At 41.3% G+C, this 20,233-nt stretch overlaps 1 protein-coding gene across 1 annotated transcript in view; it reads left to right on the plus strand.

The window, feature by feature from the left end:
* The window catches only part of CPED1 (cadherin like and PC-esterase domain containing 1), a 144,260-nt gene that overhangs the window by 72,215 nt on the left and 51,812 nt on the right, over positions 1–20,233 (plus strand). Inside the window, exons 8-16 of the mRNA XM_054989143.1 lie at positions 3,430–3,572; positions 5,602–5,674; positions 7,226–7,393; positions 8,622–8,726; positions 9,710–9,876; positions 11,482–11,546; positions 12,449–12,493; positions 13,948–14,134; positions 15,998–16,166. Of these exons, the coding sequence (XP_054845118.1) occupies positions 3,430–3,572; positions 5,602–5,674; positions 7,226–7,393; positions 8,622–8,726; positions 9,710–9,876; positions 11,482–11,546; positions 12,449–12,493; positions 13,948–14,134; positions 15,998–16,166 (1,122 nt within the window). The remainder of the gene's footprint in view (positions 1–3,429; positions 3,573–5,601; positions 5,675–7,225; positions 7,394–8,621; positions 8,727–9,709; positions 9,877–11,481; positions 11,547–12,448; positions 12,494–13,947; positions 14,135–15,997; positions 16,167–20,233) is intronic.

Here is a 20,233-nt window from a genome sequence, read left to right on the forward strand (position 1 = left end):
TGAGTGTCCAGTAGATGGAGTTAGTGTGTAGGATTCTTTATTTTTGAGCCACAGTGCTGCACAAAGTTTTCTGTTACTTAAGTTTTCTGGTACCAACGTAATCAGTCACCAGTCTTAGTAGATCATAGACTGAATATGAGTCAGCAGTGTGATGCTGTAGCTAAAAAGGCAACCGCAATTTTAGGCTGTATCAACGAAGTATAGTGCCCATATCACATGAAATGATAGTATTGGTTTACTCTGCTCTGGTTAGTCCTCTTTTGGAGTACCGTGTTCCGTTTTGGACACCACAGTTTAAGAAGGATGTTGACAAGCTGGAATGGCTCCAAACGAGGGCAATGAAGATAGTGAGGGGTCTGGAGACCAAGTCTTATGAGAAAAGGTTGAAGGAGCTTGTGTATGTTAGGCTGGAGAGGAGGTGGCTGAGAAGGGATATAATAGCCCTCATCAAGTATTTGAAGGGCTGTCACATAGAGATGGAGCAGAGTTGTTTTCTGTTGCTCCAGAGGATTGGGGTAGAAACAATGAGTTAAAATTAAAGGAAAAAAGGTTTTGGCTAAACATTAGGAAGAACTTCCTGACTGTTAAAGCGGCTCCTCAATGGAACAGGCTTCTTCAGGAGGTGGTGGGCTCTCCTTCCTTGGAGGTATTTAAGAAGAGGCTAGATGGTCATCTGACAGCTAAGATGATTTTCTAACTTAATATGAATGTACACAGATCAAGAGAGGAAGTACATGAAGGGAGTGCATGGCTCTCGTGGCCTTTTTTTATATGCCTAGGATAATGCTGATCACCACTTTGGGATCAGGAAGGAATTTTCCTACAGGCCAGATTGGCCAGGGATCCTGGAGATTTTTTGCCTTCTTCTGGGCATAGAGCAGGGATCACTGGGGGAGGTGCGGGGGGAGAGAGCTGTGGAATTTCCTGCATTGTTCAGAGGGTTGGATTTAGATACCTTTGCGGTCCCTTCCAGCTCTATGTTTTTATGCTTCTAGGAAGACCATTGTATTTGACAGCAATCTCAGAAGTTGTTAAGGTTGCTAATTTCCAAGCAGGGTCTGGCAATCTCCCAGAATTATAGCTGATCTCCAGACTAGAGATAGGCACAAACCAAAATATGAACCAAAATTCATGACGAACCAGGCCGGTTCATGGTTCGTGAACCAGCTGTTCGTCAGATCCCATTTCTGACAAACTGCCACGAACTTTAGGCTGGTTCATTTGGTTCATTTTTTGGTTTGTCACTGCAGACAGCCTGGTGCCAATCAATCGGTTTCCTAAGCAACAGGGGATGGACTTCCTGCAGACCTTCTGCTGTCCTGGAAGTGACCTTCTGCTGGCCCAGAAGTGACAATTTTCTGACCTAGATGTGATGTTTTCATGAACCAAATGAACCAGTTCACGAACCGGGGAGGGGGGGGGAGATTCGTGAAAGTTCATGGTTTGTGAAATTTGATGAACCACGAACCACATGGTTTGTTTTTTTTCTGGTTTGCGCCCATCTCTACTCCAGACTACAGAGATCAGTTCCCTGGAAAAAATAGCTACTTTGCAGGGTAGAATCTATGACTTTATACCTCACTGAGGTTGCTCCCCTCCCACAAACCTGCTCTCCCCATTTTTCTGAATCGCTCAAGAATTTCTCAGCCCCGAGTTGGCAACTCTAACAGTTGTTCTGAGGCAGTTTCTCGACAAAACCATTATAAAACTATGAGCAGAAATTGAGTGCTTTCCATTTCAGTCCACTTGCTGCAAAGATCTGAAGGAACTATGGAACATGCTAGGCCCTGAATAAGATAGGGAAAGGGAGCAAGAGTTTGTTTCTTTTACATATTCTCAGTTTTTCTTTGGATCTTATCCGTAAATCATTTATACTTTAAGCACAGAAGTGTCTGTTGTTGAGCTGTGATTGTACACAATGGACTAGGGGTGCCAGTCCTCTGGTGGAGCAGGGGATCCCCTGGTCCCAGCCTCTTCCCCCTGCCATCACTGACCCAGCTAGTGGGGGAGAAGGCCCCCGAGGTATGGGTCCAGGAGGCAAAAAACCTCCTGGGGCAGCACACAGCGGGTGCATCCCCCAATGGAACGACGACGTCACTTCCAGAAGTAATGTCATCGAGGCTAGCAGGGGCATGCTCCCATGTTTCACAGGGGGCAAAATTGGGGGTGCATTCCCCAATGGTGTGATGATGTTTTTTCCAGAAGTTACATCATTGTGCTTGCTGGGAGCACATTCACTTTGAGCGTATATGAGGAGATCAGAAAGGTAAGTACCAAGTCCTCTCCCACCCACTGGGAGGCTGAAGGCACCTGGTGACTAGACATGGGCATGAATTGAAATATGAATCAAATTTTGTGACAAATCAGGCCCATTCATGAATCGTGAAACTGCATTTCGTGGGGCCGTGTTTTTCACAAAATCCATGAATTTTGGGTCGATTTGTTCAATACATGAATACTTCGTGATGCCAAACAGGCTGCTACCAGTCCATTGATTCCCTAGGCAATATAGGCCCAGAATGTCTGCAGACCTTTTGTTGCCAATTTGAGAGCTGAGCAATGCATGTCTGTGCATGTTTACCTGGGAACCGTAGCCAGAGATTTCTTCCCCTCTCTGTTTCCCTTCTCCATTTTTATTAATGGGATGGTGGAGTAGTGGCGGTGGTGGCGGCAGCCCCAGCAGCTCCTTCTGCTACTGCTCGCTGATACCCAGCTTCAGGAACCCTTCCCTGACTCCCTGACTCCCATCCTGCTGCTGCTCTGACATGCCTTCCCATCCCCCCCACCCTGCCCCAAGCTCCCCAGAGTGGATCCTGAGCAGATCTGCTTTGTTTGGCTTTTCCTTTAAGAACTTGGAGGTGGCGAGGGAGGGCATGTCAAAGCAGCAGGAAGCTAGGAGGACAGGAGGGAAAAGTCAGCAAAGACAGCCTGAAGAGAGCAACTTGGAGGGTGGCTGGAGGAGAACCTGCTGAAGTCTCCCTGCGAGTTTGGCATCTCTGGGTATGAAGGGGGCCATTGAAGTGCCCCGGGTTCTGACAAATCACGAAGCTAATGAATTGTATTGCGAAATGGGACAATTTTGTGGAAGTTTGTGTTCCATGATTCGTGGAACGCGATGAACCATGAAACTCAGCGTTCGTTTTTTTCCCATTTCATGCCCATCTCTACTGGTGACCCTACAGTGGATATTGCTGCACCACACTGTTCATTTCTCCATATGATTGCATCCCTGTGCGTGCCTCTTCAGAACAGATATTTGAAAATGGAAAGGTGATCCAAAGATACCATGTCAGTCTTGTTTATTAGAATACTTTCATCTGCTGTTGTTTAAAGTGAGAGATGGTTTAGCTTCTGAGTTTTCCCTGATAGTCAAGACATTCAATATAGTTAAGAGTTTTCCAGACTTGTTGATGACTGTGCTTTTTCTAGCTGGAAACCCTTTTTGAGACCTCCTTCAAAGCCAGTTCCCCACAGCAAGCCTTTGATGACATGAAAGAGGCAATAATCAAACTCTTGTTGATAGCTGAAGTTTACGGTGAGGAATCTGCATCTGGACCAAAGGCCTTCACTCAGTAAGTAGACTGAAATATCCACCTGCCCCATGTTTAGAGCTACTCTGCTTAAGCTTCCCTGGCCTGGTATGCCATAGAACTGAGTTGCCAACTCTGGGTTGGGAAATTCCTGGAAATTTGGAGGTGGAGTCTAGGGAGGGAGCACAGCAGGGATATGATGCCGTTAATGATGCCAGCCCCCCAGTGAGGGTGTGGGGATCTCATGCCCTCACCTTTTATCACCTGGCCCCACTAATCTAGCCAGCAGGGGGAGTGGAAAGGAGGGGGCAGGCCAGGAGCCACCAGAGCACAACCCAAGCATTGCAAAAATGCTGTTTCGGGGACAAGTTTGCTTCTGCTGAGACCCTGTCGCTTCCAGTTTTGAACTGGAAATGATATCATCAGGACCTCAGGACTGTGCACACGAGGACAATGGTTCGAGCCCCCATGCCAGCAGCATGACCCCTCACCCCCCACTTTGGAGATAAGGGGGGATGACAACCCTAGGTGTCTTTGAGATTATTCTCTGAAACTGCCCTTTCCTCCAGGAGAATTGATCTCTGTAGTCTGGAGATCAGTTTTAATTTGTGGTGAACTCCAGGCCTCACCTGAAGACTGGCAAGCCCACAAAGAACTAGATTCAGCTTTCTCAGCCAGTTGGAATGTTCAGGTTCTACTGCAAGAATTAGGCCCAGCAACAGTTAGCTGAGGGAGGCCGTTGATGAGGCGGAGAAAAAAGGATCAAGCAGAGGAGAGAACGATGTAAGCCATTTTGGCAGGATCGCCTGGTCTCCTAGGCAACCGACGGGAGGGGGGATCGGTACTCACCTGACGTCTTCCCTTCACACTCCTGGTCTTTGAGCGACTGCATCACTTCTGGAAGTGACATCATTGTACTAGTTGTGGGATTGCACATAGTGCCGATTTTTTGAGAATAGACTTGTTTGGGGCCAAAATCGGCCCCATGCAAAGTGTGGGAGCACTCCCGCAGCCAGCACAACTATGTCACTTCTGGAAGTGATGATGCTGTGCATCTGCCCGAGTTGCCTACACTTTGAGTCCCCGTGGGGGAGAAAGTCAGTATATAAATTAAATAAATAAAAATAAATAAGGAAGTGGCAATAGCCATTTTGGAAAGCCAGTTAACAAATATTTGTCTCTTTGCTCTACAATTTCTTCCCCTCTCCACATAATAACAGTTTATTGTAGGCATGTGAGCAGGGTCTCTGGTGATGTGGCACTAAAATTTTCTAAACTAATCAACCATTTATAGGGTGAAAGGTATTTTCTTATAACTAGGGGGGCTACAGAACCATCTGCCCCCTCAGATGCAAAGTCACAGTAATGACATCAGTTGTACATCCTCCCCCCCCCCCATTTATGTTCTGTTGGGAAGAGTGGAGGAGGCTACCATCTGAGGTTTAACTGTACATATCGGTGATTCTGATTTTAATGTATTTCAGTGTTCTGTTTTTGTATTATTATATTGCTGTAACCTGCCCTGAGCCCGCTTGCGGGCTATAAATCAAATAAATAATTAAATAAATAAAAGTTTTGAAAAGATGGCAGTTATCCTAAATGATTAGCCTAGATAAGTGGTCTTCCAGGAGTCACTTTTAACCCCAGTGAAAACGTGGGACCCGCTAACCTGAAAGCATGTAGCAGGACGTCATCATGGCATCACAGTCATGTGATGTCACATGGCCTCATGGTCATGTGACAGGAAAATGAGGAGCTGGAGTCTCTGAACGGGTGTGTGATAAAAAGGAAAGCCTCCACCACATTGGTCTTTACTTGCTGTCCAGCTGTATGTCCAAAGAGAAGTCAAAGGCTTCCTTGTAGACTTTCAACTGGTCCTTCCAAAAGGCACAAAAATAGTGAATTGATAGGTTCTTCCAACACAGTAGGTAAGGGTCCTTGACTCATCTGAGGGCCCCAACCCACGGGCTGAAGACTCCTGGTCTCTAGACATAATACATTTTTAAATATACATATGTGGTCATTGTCACTGTTAAAACTTGAAACAATTAGATTTGTCACCTTATTTCAGATGCAGCTTATGTTTTCAGATGCTAACCTTTGACATTGGGTTCAGACGCGCTATGCATCCTGTCATTCTTGAGGTAAGCAATAAATCAGATAAATAATAAATAAATAATAATCAAAATAAATAAGTAAACAGTTTGCTTCCTGCAGTAATAATGCATGAATGACTTTGTTTTAATGGGAGCAACTACTGTGTGATGAAAAGCAACTCTTTATAGGTTTTTTTTTCTGGGTAGAAGAAAATTTCCTTTTTACCAAAGAAGCTAGAGAAATTATTGGTTATTTCCAGATCTTCCAAAAAATCTGTGCGCAGCAAAGTAAATAGACATTTGACAACATCAGTTGAGAAGCTTTGTTAAGTGAACACAGGGGACTGAAATGGTGGCGCCGTTAACAGGTAGATTACTCTATAGAGGAGCTGATTGCTGGCAGTGAAGAAGGTGAAACAGCACTGTTTGAAAAGAGTTGCAGTCCCCATGAGTATTTTTTGGCTGATATGCTAAATACCTATTTTTCTGTTCCTCTAATTCAGTGATATCCAGTGGTTTTGGAGCCACATGCGGCTTTTTGACATGCCCCTTGTGGCTCTCCTTACCACTGTTCCCCAATATGGCACCTGCCCTGTGTTTCAGGAAAGTGGGCAAAGTCCTTGCCTGGTGGGGCTTGTGGCTGGCAGATGGTTTCCATCTTGAGACAGCCACCACTGAAGGAATGGGTAAACTGCAAGCCTCCCTGAAGTGCAAGCCTCATGCCAGAGATGGAAGAAAATGTACCTCTTTAGGTTGATGGTAATTGGAAATCTGGTTCTCCATGAGCTACCAAATGATTCATCCAGCCACTATTGCCTTGAGTTTGCATTAGTCACCCTTCCCAGTTTATTTCCATGTTCATTGCTTGACTTTGTGGAGGTGGTAGAGAGTGCCCTCAAGTCAGAGTTGACTTATGGCGACCCCTGGTGGGGTTTTCATGGCAGGAGACTAACAGAGGAGGTTTGCCATTGCCTGTCTCTGCAACCCTGGTCTTCGTTTGAGGGCTTTCATCAAATTACTAACCAAGGCCGACCCTGCTTAGCTTCTGAGATCTGACGAGATCAGGCTATACAGGTCAGGTTGCCTGACTTCCTACCAATCTAAAACACTAGCAATAGTTTTCTAGGACTTCCTTATTCTTCAAGAATTAGGGGTGATAGGTCCCCCAGGTGCTGAACTGGGGATGGGGTGAAGTGGGTATTTACCCTCATGCACATACTCCCACACCCACATGATGTGGAAGCTACGGATCTCATTGGGGGAAATTCACTAAAAATTGCTCCCAAACGTAGAGTTTGGGAGGGATTTTTAATGAATTGTCCCCCAGCTTGACCAATAGTTTTCATGTTGCATCAGAAAATGCTGTCATTTTCTGCTGTGACAAAGAAGTGCACGCGTGCTTTGTGCTCATGCCTCTCCCCTTCCAACTGGCCAAGTGAGTGCAGGGTGGGGGGGCAACCCTATCAGGAAATGAAGCAGCAAAGCCTTTTGGGGTAGTTATCCCATTTTTACCTGTAGGAAAATGGATTGGATCCAAACCATTATGTATATTTATCTTTTCCAGATATAGTTTCCCAGGTATATTTATAACTTTTCCAGGTACATGAACATTTTGACTTTCAAGCTGATGATGATACAGATTATCGGGACCAAATTGTTAAAGAAACTCTTCTTGGAGATACTTTCAGAATTCTCTTCTCAAATAAACCTTTCCACTCTACTTTCTTTGAGGCTTTAAGGAATGTGTACCAGTCAGCAGGGATCAAGGTATGTGTGGATATGGGGCATGGCCCAGGAAATACTGTTTCCTAACAACAACTTCCATTAACTTCAGTGGAGTGGGCTGGTGGGACAGCCCCAGCTAGCACTTTTAAAGCCATTTATGCACTGATGCCATGTCATGTCTCTTCTCTTGTTTGCATCTAAGAAATTAACCACTGTCCCAGCAAACCAGGCTTGTCTCTTCTAAACCATGGTTTGTTCTCTCCACTGTAAACTAGGTTTGTAATCCTGGTTTGAATAGGAGAAAATGAATAATAGCTTTTCAGATGGACTGAGAAATTATGGTTTTCTGCAAAAATGTTTTAATTTTTAATCAAAAAGAAGAGAGAGAGCACATCAGCCTAAGGATTTATCCCTGTAATGACAAATCATGGGCCATCCTTTAGAGTTTGTTCTTCTTGCCATGTTTCAGTCAAAGTAGTATGCTGCATCACACTGTATTCCTTTTCTTGGGCTTCATACTGAGCCTTCCTGGATCAGATATTATTCGTAACTTTGTTTATCTCTCTGTAACTGCTATAGAAAGCTTGAATCTGTGACCTCTCATCATTCATTAAGTGTAATAATCTGGTCCATTTCAGTCCATTACACAGAGAGTCTCTCTACATGAGACATCTTACACGAGGACACTCAAGTGTAGGGAGATGCAATCTTAGCTGGGAAGCATAGTTTGAAAAGACAGAGCTGGCAGAGATCACTCCTCAGAGGATTTGTTAATTTCATCTTTGCCTCCCTAAAAGCTCTGTCAATTTCACTTCCCCTTCAGGGAGGCGAAGATGAAATTAACAAACTCTCTGAGGAGCAATCTCAGCCAGCTCTGACTTTTTAAACTATGCTTCCCGGCTAACATTGCATCTCCCTGCACTTGAGCATTCCCGTGTAAGATGTCTTGTGTAGAGAGACTCATGAACTCACAGCTGAAAGATGTGCAACAGGTCTTTTTCTGCCACTCCTCTCCCTGTTACTTTAGTAGCATTTCTATTGCCTAAGCATCTGAAGAAGTCTGATTCACAAAACCTTATGCTGGAATAAACTTTGTTAGTCTTAAAAAATGCCCCTTGATTTCTGCTTTAAATATCAAAAGAAGCAATGCATTCACCACAAGAGAAGAATCACTACTGAGAATCAGAGATATAAAGTGAAGTCAGCATATGGTAAAGAGTTTGGTGATTTGAGGGCATTTTGTTGAGAAGTTCTGCTGCCTTTTTTACAGGATGAAAATCACCTGAAGGAAGCTGATCAATGTTTCACTTCAGAAGAACTAAATTTGTTGAGCAGTTTTGTAAAAGAGCTTCAGAATTTAGGACAATTTGAACTGGTAAGTTACAAGTATTGTGTTTTGCAATGAGCCCTTTGGGTTACCTGAAGGTTTCCCACGTATTTTTGATTGCTGTGATTCACTCTGGTAGGGACAGAAAAGGCAAAGCAATTAAACAATTCACACTGGTGAGTTATATAGCCTTGTTTAAGTCGCCATGAGAAACCTTGGCTTATTTTAACTGTGGTTGGTTTCTGACACTGGGATTCAGCTCACAGATTATTGCTATCCCAGTTTGCTTTTACAACTTCTGGTTTAATTGCAGAAACCTGAGTTATTGGAGAACAACACAGGATTAAACTCACATTAAGTAAACATGTCTGTGTTCATAATTCAGACAAAACCATTGTTAAGTCTAACTGTGGTTAATAAACCAACTTGATGAACCTAGCTTCAGATCCTGGCTTAATGGATCCTAACTAAACATAGTTAGTGGTGTGCCCCACAGTCAGACAATCAACTATGGTTAGTTTAGTTAAGCTGTGGTTTCACATGATGTCTGAACTAAGCCATAAAGCAATGATCGTCTGCCTTTCCAGAACTGAGAACCACCTTTAACCCCCTGGCAGAAGCATAGGATCCATATAGTCGAAAGCACATGACAGGAAATCATATGACAGGAAGAGGAGACGCCATGCTTATGATGACCTTGCCAAAGTCAAGGCCAGGAGCAGGGGAGCCAGGAGAAGGGAACATCTGGTCAAGTACCAGATGTTGTACTGTAACGAGGAGCTAAAAAGGAATCCTTTCCACCACCGAGTGACCTCGCCTCACCTTCCTGCTCCTCTTCTCTCTGTGTAAAGAGAAGTTTAATGCATGCCTCTATATATGCAGGCTAGCAGCACATCCTTTCAGGAAAACAGCAAAAACAAAGGCTGCTGTATGGAACTCACAGACCAGAAGTGGGGGTCTGTGATCCCTCTGAAGGTCTCTGTTTCTCCTGTGGGTCTAATTTGGTCCACATTAACCCTTGTTTCTTACAGCTTTTCCCATCTGCTGTTCCAAAGATCCATTTTTTGCTACACGACCTTTATCGCATGGTTAATCCAAGAAGGCTTGACTCAGTTCTGACTTTACATTGGCTTCTTTCAAATTTACTTGAACAGCTGCAAATCATTAAGAAAGGAAAACACACACACCTTGCAGGACGGTAAGATGTTGATTTGATGGTATGTATGTGTTTCGAGCTTTAGCAGCTGTAGTCTTGATACTATGAACAGAGTTGTAAGACTGTATTTTTGCCCCATTATCTTATTAATACCTGTTCATAACCTAAGGGTCTAATTGAGTTCCCATTATAAATCCAATTTTGGCTCATCATAATCCACAAGAGTACAATGTCTAATATTGTATTTGGCTAAATATGGAATAAATTGGATGAAATGTTCTGGAATATTAAGTCCTATTTAAGTGGAATTTCTCTCATCTTTCACAAAATCAGTAATGTTTGCTGTCTGGAAGCAAAGGAGAAAGTTAAACAAACAGAAAACAGGTAGGAGAAAGAACCAATCCAGTTATATCTTTCAAAGAATACAGAACAGCACGAATTAGGGGTCATTTTGTAGAAAAAGAGCTGAAGGAACTCATTAGCATAATTCATTAGCATATGCCACACCTCTTCCCATCACCAGAAGTGGTTCATTAGCATAACTGATTGCATATGCCACACCACCTATCCTGGCTGTTTTGGACCCAATCCTGGCCATTCAGGGCCGAAATTGGGCCCAAAATGGCAAAAGGGGGCTGAAAATGGCCGAAAAGGGGCCCAAAATGGTCAGAATCAGGCTGCTGCTGAGTGGGAGAGTGATCCACCACCCGTCAGAGGCCCAATCCAGGACATTTCGGCCCTAATCTAGGCTGAAATGAGCCCCAAATGGCTGAGAGTCAGGTGGGTGGGGCCACCTGACATGTAACCTCTTTGGGGAACTGCCGGAACTGCGTTCCTGCACGTTCCCCCTTGAAATGAGCCCTGGCACGAATTCCCCAAATCTAATGATTCAGCTGTGCACAACATGCCTGCAGCCCACTGTATTGGTCAGCAGCATCCTCTCAACTCTGAATGTCTTGTTTGCTATTCAGAACATCTTTAGATTGACTAATCAGCATGATTCACATTTACACAGAAGTCTACCTGTCTCTAACTGCAATTGTAATTTAACATATGCACTATCAAGTCTGTTCTGAAAACCCCACACGCCTATGGTAGTACATAAATAAATGGTGGTGGTAGAGAATGTCCTCAGCTCATAGTTGACTTATGGTGACCCCTGGTGGGGTTTACATGATAAGAGACTGTTGCCTGCCCCTGCAACATGGACTTCATTGGAGGTCTCCCATCTGATTACTAACCAAGGTTGACCCTGCTTAGCTTCTAAAGTCTAACAAGAACAGGCTCACCTGGGCTATACAGGTCAGGGCATATAAATAAATAGCCACAACTAAACTATTGGTCAGGGTTTTTTTTAATTTAAACAAAATTTTATTAATAAAATGCATACAATAAATTACAAGATAGCACAGATTAACAAGTAATAATTGGTAACTAAAACACAACCAATAACCAAATAACAATACTATATACAATGTAAAGTAACGGTGATAAGGCTTAGATTCTAATAACTACATTATAGCAATTCAGTTTTAATGATATGTTGCTTTAGGAGTATCATTGGAGAAACAATAGCCTCTGAGAATACTTGTTCCTGAACTTTTTATTTGTCACTTCAGCAATCTTTTCCATCCTTTTTCATTTTAGGAATTCTTATTCAGGAAAGGATAACATTAAAGGTGTTTCTTCCACTCTGGAAGCAAAAAATGAAGGTAACATGCTTCCTTCTGTATTCATTTGCTAGGGGGAAATATTATTTCATAGATTGCTTAATACACAAACATTAACCAAAATTTCTGATTATCCAAATACATTGTGTTCCTCCATGACTGTGAAAATCTGCATATTATGGAACATCTATTTAACAACAACAACCGATTTATATACCACCCTTCAGGGGAACTTAATGCCGATTCAGAGTGGTTTACAATGTTATTATTATCCCCACAACAATCACCCTGTGAGGTGGGTGGAGCTGAGAGAGTTCCGGAAGAGCTGTGACTGACCCAAGGTCACCCAGCTGGCTTCGAGTGGAGGAGTGGGGAATCACACCCGGTTCTCCAGATTAGAGTCCTGCTGCTCTTAACCACTACACCAAACTGGCTCTCTAAATGGATTGTGAAGCTCCTAGCCCCTGAAAAGCCTTGTTGTTGTCTTCACATAACCAGCGGCTGATGGAGTAGAAGTTTGCTTGTTACAGCATTAGCGTACGTTTGGAACTGGTGTGGGGGTCAAAGAGTGCTTTGTATCAGCCCTAAAGTATCTAGTGCATAATTTATCCAAAGTGGAGTACATATTCTTGAGTGAGAAGTCCAGGACAGATTACATACTGGATCCTTGACTGGTTGTATTAGGGCTGGCTCAAAACATCTTAGTCTTCATGACAACTCCCTTAATAACAATTGGTCTGATACATATCTGAAAAGGCTAATTTGCATTGGCCCAGAAACAGGCTTTTTAGTGCTAGGAGGGAACAATCGCTCTATCACTAATGCAAGAGCTGAAATTTAGAATGCCCTTTTTATTGCTTGGGACAGAACCTTGTTTTCCAAAGGCAGATTTGGCAGGGTACATAGCCCAGACCGTCCTAAAATTATGTTTGTTTATCCATTAGGTTTTCCTTTTTTGAATCTGGCTGAGGGCATCCATTGCAGTCATGGTAAGTCCAACTTGCACGGACAGAATGTAGTGTTCCAGGCATTAGGTGGCGCTAATTCTACATAATTGCAGCTGGCATTTCTATAGCCTTCTTTAGAAATTAAATTTGCTTTCACCAGCTACTTTATGGTTGGTTAATGGCTGCTGTGTGGGCAACAGAATATTTTGAAAAGGGCAATAGTATACAGAGATGAGAAAGGGCAGCTCAGCAGTGAATCCAAGCATCTTTTAACATGGGAATCACTATTGGATTCTTCACATCTTCCCACACATCAGTCCTCTCCTTACAGATTGATTTACTGTCAACACTACTAACCAGGGCTTTTTTTCTGGGAAAAGAGCTGGTGGAACTCAGTGGGTTGCCCTCGGAGAAAATGGTCACATGGCTGGTGGCCCTGCCCCCTGATCTCCAGACAGAGGGGAGTTTAGATTGCCCTACACACTGCTTGGCGGTGCGGAGGGCAATCTAAACTCCCCTCTGTCTGGAGATCAGGGGGCGGGGCCACCAGCCATGTGACCATTTTCAAGAGGTTCCAGAACTCCGTTCCCCTGCGTTCCCCCTGAAAAAAAGCCCTGCTACTAACACTGTCTGTTGTCATCTTCATCATCATAACTATTGTAACTACTTCTGTTAATCGATGGAGAACTCATTTATTAATCCTCAATAATAGCTCAAAGTCTTTTTCAGGGGAGGACTGGCCATTTAACCTACAGGGAACATTCCTGGGGCTTGTTTACTGGCAACCAAGAACAAGCCAAGCCAAGCCCCAGCAGTTCCACACTTGGCTCAGGACCTTCAGTGACACCAACGATCAGGCACCGTACTAGTTGCCTCCTCTCACACCACCACGGGAGCTAGCGGGTGAATCAATGCCCATTGTCAGCAGTGCCGACGGGATCTGAACTAAGTGCCCACTGCAGTGCTGGCTCTCACAGGGGACATTCAGCTCGGTCTCTTACTTGGCCATTTGAAGTTCCCAATCTACCCCAGGCCGTTATCACAAATCTTACCGGACGTGCAAAATTGCACGAAATTCTCAGAACGACGTCATCTTCCTGGTGTGATTTCCCGTCATTACTCCAGTTTGTGGCATGATTTGTGCCACAAACTGGAGTCATCACAGTAAATCGCGCCAGGAAGACATTATCGTTCCGGGAGTTTTGCACGATTTTGCACGGCAGGTAAGACGTATGAAAATGGCCCTAGTCTTTTTGGTCCTGTAATTTTTTATCTAAATCCAGTCTGCACATGGCATTGGAATGAAGAATCCCCAAGCAGACTGGTTTATGTAATATGGCTTATTTAAAACCCTGAAAAAATATCGTAATCTATATGAAAAGGCTATTAGTCCTGGCAGAAAGGACAGCAAGTAGAATATAGTCAAGAATAATAAGTCTAGGCAGTACTAGATAATGTCTAAGCAATTGTTCTTTCTTTCTTTTTCTTTTTCACAGATAAAGATACCCTACCTCACATCCGGCAGATCTTCACCAATCCTTATTTAAACCTAAATCCTAAATTTGATCCAAAGATCAAAGAATACTACACTGAAGTGCCATTTGATGTGGTAACAGTAAAGATTAGGGCAGAAGCTGTGAATTGTCAGTGTGAAGTTCATTTGGATGAGAAGAAAGGGCCCAGGTATTTGGAATGGCATGTTCATATTCTAAGGCCTTCATATAAAAACAATTAAGGATTAAGTCACCTGAGAAGACACCACTTGGATAACTCTTCAAAATGTCTCCATATCCAAGGTGTTTTCTAAAGCAAGATATTTGTCCATGGGCAACACATGGACCTGCCAGATTGCTTCGGGCTACAAAATATTTTTGCCATTTTGTGATGACACGTAGAAAAGCAGGTGGCTTCCTGTGAGCTATATGCCATGTGAAGAAATATCTATCTGGTGCCCTTTTAAGCTCCATAGCCCTCATTCCTAAGCAGAACTGTTCATATTATGAAAGGAACAAATCTATTATCAGTATACTCCGGAGGTTTTTGAACCAAAATAAACTTGTCTACCAACCAAATACATAAACTGAGAGGCCCTTGTAGAAGCACAATCTATGGGCAATCTATTATGTAAAAGGGACTATAAGGAAAGAGAGAGATTTATTATTCCTATTATGTTAAAAGAAAAGCTTTCCTTCCTTCCTTGGGCAATCTCAGTGTTATTGTCTGATAACTTTCCTGACAATCAAACCTCTGCTATAGTGGCTTCCTTTTTAGCCACGGTGATAAAGAAACAAGATTTTCATGAGTTTAGATAGTTTAAAGTGATAATAACGAGTTATGTCTATGTGAATTGGGTATGTTCAAGTGTACAGTTCATATTTTGTTGGTGTTTGTATGGCTTATGGCTTCGGCCGGAAAAGCAATAAACATATTATTAATGGTATTATTAATGGTAAAAGGGACTATTTTGTGCTATAGTTCTATCAAGTGATGCTGTTAATAAAACCATAAATTCAACCATTCTTCATGATACAAGGAGGGTGGCTTTTGTACAACTCATACATTCACAACCGTTAGTGCTGAGGTGAACTTGTGGGTGCTGTCTTGGCACCTTGACCAATATTTAATCTTTGTGTAATGTGTTTGCTGAAAAAAATCATAATAAAATAATTTTTTTAGAGGTGCTGGCTGTCATACCTAAAATGATGGCCACATATTTAGAATGTTTTACTCTACAGGAGTTGTATCTGTTTGAGAGACACTTTCCAGTTCTTTTATTATCAGTCATTCAAACTTCACTTTAGAGCAAAGGAGTCTACACCATTTGTAGGCTCAAGTTCTGTTTGAAATCCTTTCATGCTTGGTTAGCGAGCCATTTCCAGGGCCAGCTAATACTTGTAATCTTATTTGACTTAAGCACCTTGCAGCAATACTCATAATAATCTTTTCAGCTGTTTTGCTCATTCTGAGGCTGAATCCAGTATTCAAGTATGTCATATGAGCTATATAATCTGAATCCTAAAAGCTACCCTTTGCAGCAATTATACTAGATTTCTGATTCGGTGTCATTTGTCTAATTACTTTTTAACCCAATATATATAAGTTTTCACCATGATGAGATCATTTAAAGCCTCACACCTTGGGTAAGCAGCATTTCATTTTCTCGATTCTCTACAATTGGGGTCAGATTGACCCCCCAATACCGTCTGTAAAACTCTCAAATTAAAAGCATCCATGCACACAATGGAGGGGTTTTACACTACAGAACCACTTATTTCTTCACTGTAGGATAATACGTGGAATATTAAATGGTGGAACAGGTTATAGAGAAAAGATTTGCAAACATTTTATACTCCTTGTGATGTATCTGTGCGAAATACGTACGAGAGCTGAGTGTGTCTACCGTATTTCAGATTTAAATAAAAAACATTTTGCTGAATCTCTTCTAAGCTGTGATAACTATAACTAGCTGTGGGATGTAAAAAATCCTGTATTTAAAGACTGGCTTTACATTTCTATTTTGTTCTTCTTGTCTCTTTTTTCTAACAGTGCTGCAAAGTACCCTCTTGGACTAGGAATAAACAGAGTCCACATTATGGTAACAGATGCATCTCATTCACCACATGAGGTTGTGAACATCTATAAAATCATCATTTATCGAGAAGACCGCCCAAGTTTGCCGCTTTTTGATGATTTTACAGTGTGTGGTTTTGCCCAGGTACTTTTTAGTTTTTAAAATAATATTTTCTCTCTGTGCCACTTTGGATCCCTTGCATTCTCTATAGCGAAGGGGTCAATTGTTCTTTTTGAACTTTCTCATTTTGTTTTTCTTTAGAAGACTACATTTTTTAAAAAAACATCTCTGCTGTTTTTCATTAGTCTATTCTGCTATGTTTTCTCTTCTGCCAGTCTGTGTCCCATAGACATCCTGCTTCAACACGTGCATATGGACTGCAACACATCCATATGGATGAATTAACCCTCACTATAAAATTTCTCTGCACATGAAAACAGGGACAAGCCTAGCGTTCCAGAACATTTGCATTGTATAAGAGGCTTTTGTTTAAGATGCACTTTACTGTTAGAATAAATTGCTTTACTAGTGTTCTGGTTTAGGAAAACATTGAAGAAAAGTGAGAAAAAAGTAAAAGCTTGTGGATGCCCTGGGAACTTCCAGCTAGAATTGACAACTCCAGCTTGGGAAATTCCTGGAAATTTGGGGTTGGTATAGAGAGAGGACAGAGTTTGGGGAGGGAAGGGAGCTCAGCAGAGATATAATGTCAGTCTAAAACTTCTGTTCTTCCTAAACTTTATGGTATACCATGGAGTCTGCCCTGCAAAGATGCTATTTCCTCCAGGGGAAAAGATCTCTGTATAAGTCAAGAAGAACTCTGGGCCGCACTTTGAGTTTGGTAACCCCAACATGCTGTTTTCTTTTTCTTTTTAAAAAATAAGCTCTTTAATTTTACTAATATTTGTATGGTTACAAAGATAGCAAAGTACAGAACAAACCATAAAGTAGAAACTTAAAAACATATTTTCATTCTATGACATTCTACAAATGATCGAAACGAGAAATGAAGACCGCAATGGTTCAAACTGAGTTATTCATCTTCCTTGTAGCAAATTTTACCATAGAAGAAAACTCCTTTAATTTTGTTTTCCAGTTTTGTAGATCAAGAGATTGCTTAGATTTCCAACATCAAGCAAAATTAATTCTAGTTAAAGTAACTAATATAATAAAATTTCTTGTAACCTCTTTGGAATTAACTTTACATTGTTTAACAGGAAAGCATTAGGAGAATTAGGGATTACAACTCCTATACTTGGTGTCAATATGTCAGAGATTGTCAACCAATAAGTGGTTTCATTAGGACAAAGCCATCACATATGCAAAAAATTAGTGTTAGGCAGGTCACAGTACCAGCACTACTTGAACATAAATTATAAATTTGATAATCTGCATGGAGTAAGGTATTACTGTTGTAACATTTTAAAAATATTTTCTCTATATCGCAAAGAGATTGAAAAGGAAAATGTATATGTAAAAATATAAGACCAAGACTGTTCCGAAATATTATACCCTAAGGACTTATTCTATTTTGGAGTATCTTTTATAAATCTTGTAATTTTACACTTATGTCATAAGTTGAAGCATTGCTCTCATCTGGATAGCCCAGGTGAGCCTGATCTCATCAGATTTCAGAAGCTAAGCAGGGTCGGCCTTGGTTAGTAATCGATGGGAGACCTCCAAGGAAGACCAGGGTTGCAGAGGCAGGCAATGGCAAACCACCTCTGTTAATCTCTTGCCATGAAAACCCCACAAGGGGTTGGCATAACTCAGCTGTGACTTGAGGGCACTCTCCATCACAAAATCTAAGCATTAACATATTTACCTTTACTTATCAATATTTGCTCAAAGGCTTTACAGTCTCTTAAACCTGACCTTCTCAAAACCCTGTCTAAAAACTGGTTTGAAGATATTCAAAAATACTTATTTGATTATTGTTAATAGCTCTTATTTTATCATAAGAAATTACTCTATTTTTTCTTCCACCAAAGAATAGTATGAATCTAAGTTAGGTCTTCCCCATTTAACTAAAGCGTATGAATGAGAACTCTGTATTTTAGCTAGATCTCTAGCTGCAGAGGATAAAGGTGGAATGCTAGAAGGTATTACTTTTCTTTTATATCTATCCCTGCATGCAACTAAGATTATTAATTATATGGCATCGTCACTTGAATACACCTTTCCCCTCTCTGCTTTACTAATCCATAAAAAAAATTTTTTAATGCACTTGTACACTTTTTTGTTCAATAACAATTTGTTCAGGGTTACTTGTGGCTGAAAACCAACTAGTAAGCTATGATAATTTAGCAGTGTCATGGTAGTATCTGACATCCCCAAGCCTCCTTGCTGCCATTTACTCTGAGCAACTGCATAGGAAACTCTTGTTTTTTTACCATCCTATATAAATGAACTTGATATCTTTTGCCAAGACTTCAAAGTGGTATCATAAATGAAATAGTGTCAAGAACATATGTTAATTTAGAGATCATAATCATTTTAACTGCATTTATTCTTCCTAGTAAGAACAGTTTAAACGATTTCTATAAATTCAACTTACTCTCAATATCCCTTATTACTGCCTTGAAATTATTATCTATTAACTTAGAGTTATCTGCATTAATTAGTACCACTCCTAAATAAGTAATATTATTCTTCATTAAGTTTAGATTCAATAAACACTTTTGAGATAGAAGCTTTTTATAACTCATATTCAAGAGAATTGCCATAGATTTTGTGACATTCAGTGTATAGGCAGAAACAAACTGTTTTCATTTGTTCACTCCATTTCCATCCTGCTACATTGTTACCCCCTTTTACCCTCACAACAACCCTGTGAGGTGAGTTAGACTGAGAGAAAATGACTGGTCCATGTTTGTATCATTCATGAGTTTCACAGCTCTGCTTTGAACATCTTCACAAGCAGTTTACAATATGGTATGCAGCTGCTCTGGAAAATCCCACTGGACACCCCAAAGCCTTTGGACTCAATTAAAGCATATCTTTGGGTCCCAGCCAGTATTTTGTATTATTTCCAATGAAGGCACACTTTCCCAGAGACCAATTTTCCAAGTACTGTAAAAAACATTTTAGAAAAGGCTTTGACTTTCGCTTCCAGCCAGAGCTTACGGAAACAGCAGCTGGTAATTGGCTGGTTACAAAAGAAAATCTTGAATATTGTAGTGACAATATTTAGGGTATTAGAGTACATTCCTTGTGCTGGCTGAATTTGCCTGTGCCAGAGATCAGAGGCTTCTACACTTGTTCTCTTTAGTAACCAGACACCTGTTGGAGGAGCAAAGGATAAACACCAAGAGCAAAGCAATGGGCTCTTCTTTAGACACTTGACTAGGCGCAAGTGGCCGCATGCATTGGAAGGGAAAGGTCAAAGCCGTGGCGTGGTCTTTCTCACAGTGGGGATTCAGTTGAAAGTCTAATCCAGAGACTTTTTTCTTTCATGTCTAATCCCGTTAGGATATTCGAGTTTCACTGCAAGCTGATACCACGATGAAGGTTACAATACAAAGAAAGAGCCAGGGATGTTGTTTCCAGTCTGCCAACGATTCTTAGGCATTTGAGTAATCCTGGATTAAGTTCAAGGCTATTCAGTAAAGAAGTGTGCATCTCCAAAGCCATGCAGCCCCTCTGAGTCCCAAATTATTGTTATTTTCTCTTTCTTTCTCTTTTTTATGGTGCTCATAATATCCTCATTAAAAGCAAATTAGTCAAGGGATTAACTGTTGAGCCATGAATACATGTTAAGAGGCTTGGGTTTCCCTTCTACTGTTTTGTTGTACTGCATTTCCTGTAAATTAAGAGGTTGTTGGCTTTATATTTTACTCTGTTGGAGATGGAAAGAGCTGCATTTAAAATGTGCCCTCCAAAATCCGGAAGGAAGTACAATTGCAATAACAATTTAGACCCAATATCTCTAGCATTCCAATTAATTGTGTGAAAGCTGAATACAGGACAAACAAAACATGGTAATATATGGGAGGGATTCATGTTAACTATCATGTTATCCTCTTCACATGTACAGAAATAAGAAAGTATCATTTGTTCTCAGTGCTTGATGAACAAATTTGAATCTAATGACCACTTGGGAAAGTAATTATTGTCTAGGATAAATAATGGTTCAGTTTGGAGTGAGGTTAACTACATTTTTCTAGAATGTAAAAATAAAAACCGAGATGTGTTAATTGTCATTTGAAAGGTAA

This window comes from Eublepharis macularius, chromosome 9 (genome assembly GCF_028583425.1).
Source record: "Eublepharis macularius isolate TG4126 chromosome 9, MPM_Emac_v1.0, whole genome shotgun sequence".
NCBI lineage: Eukaryota > Metazoa > Chordata > Lepidosauria > Squamata > Eublepharidae > Eublepharis > Eublepharis macularius.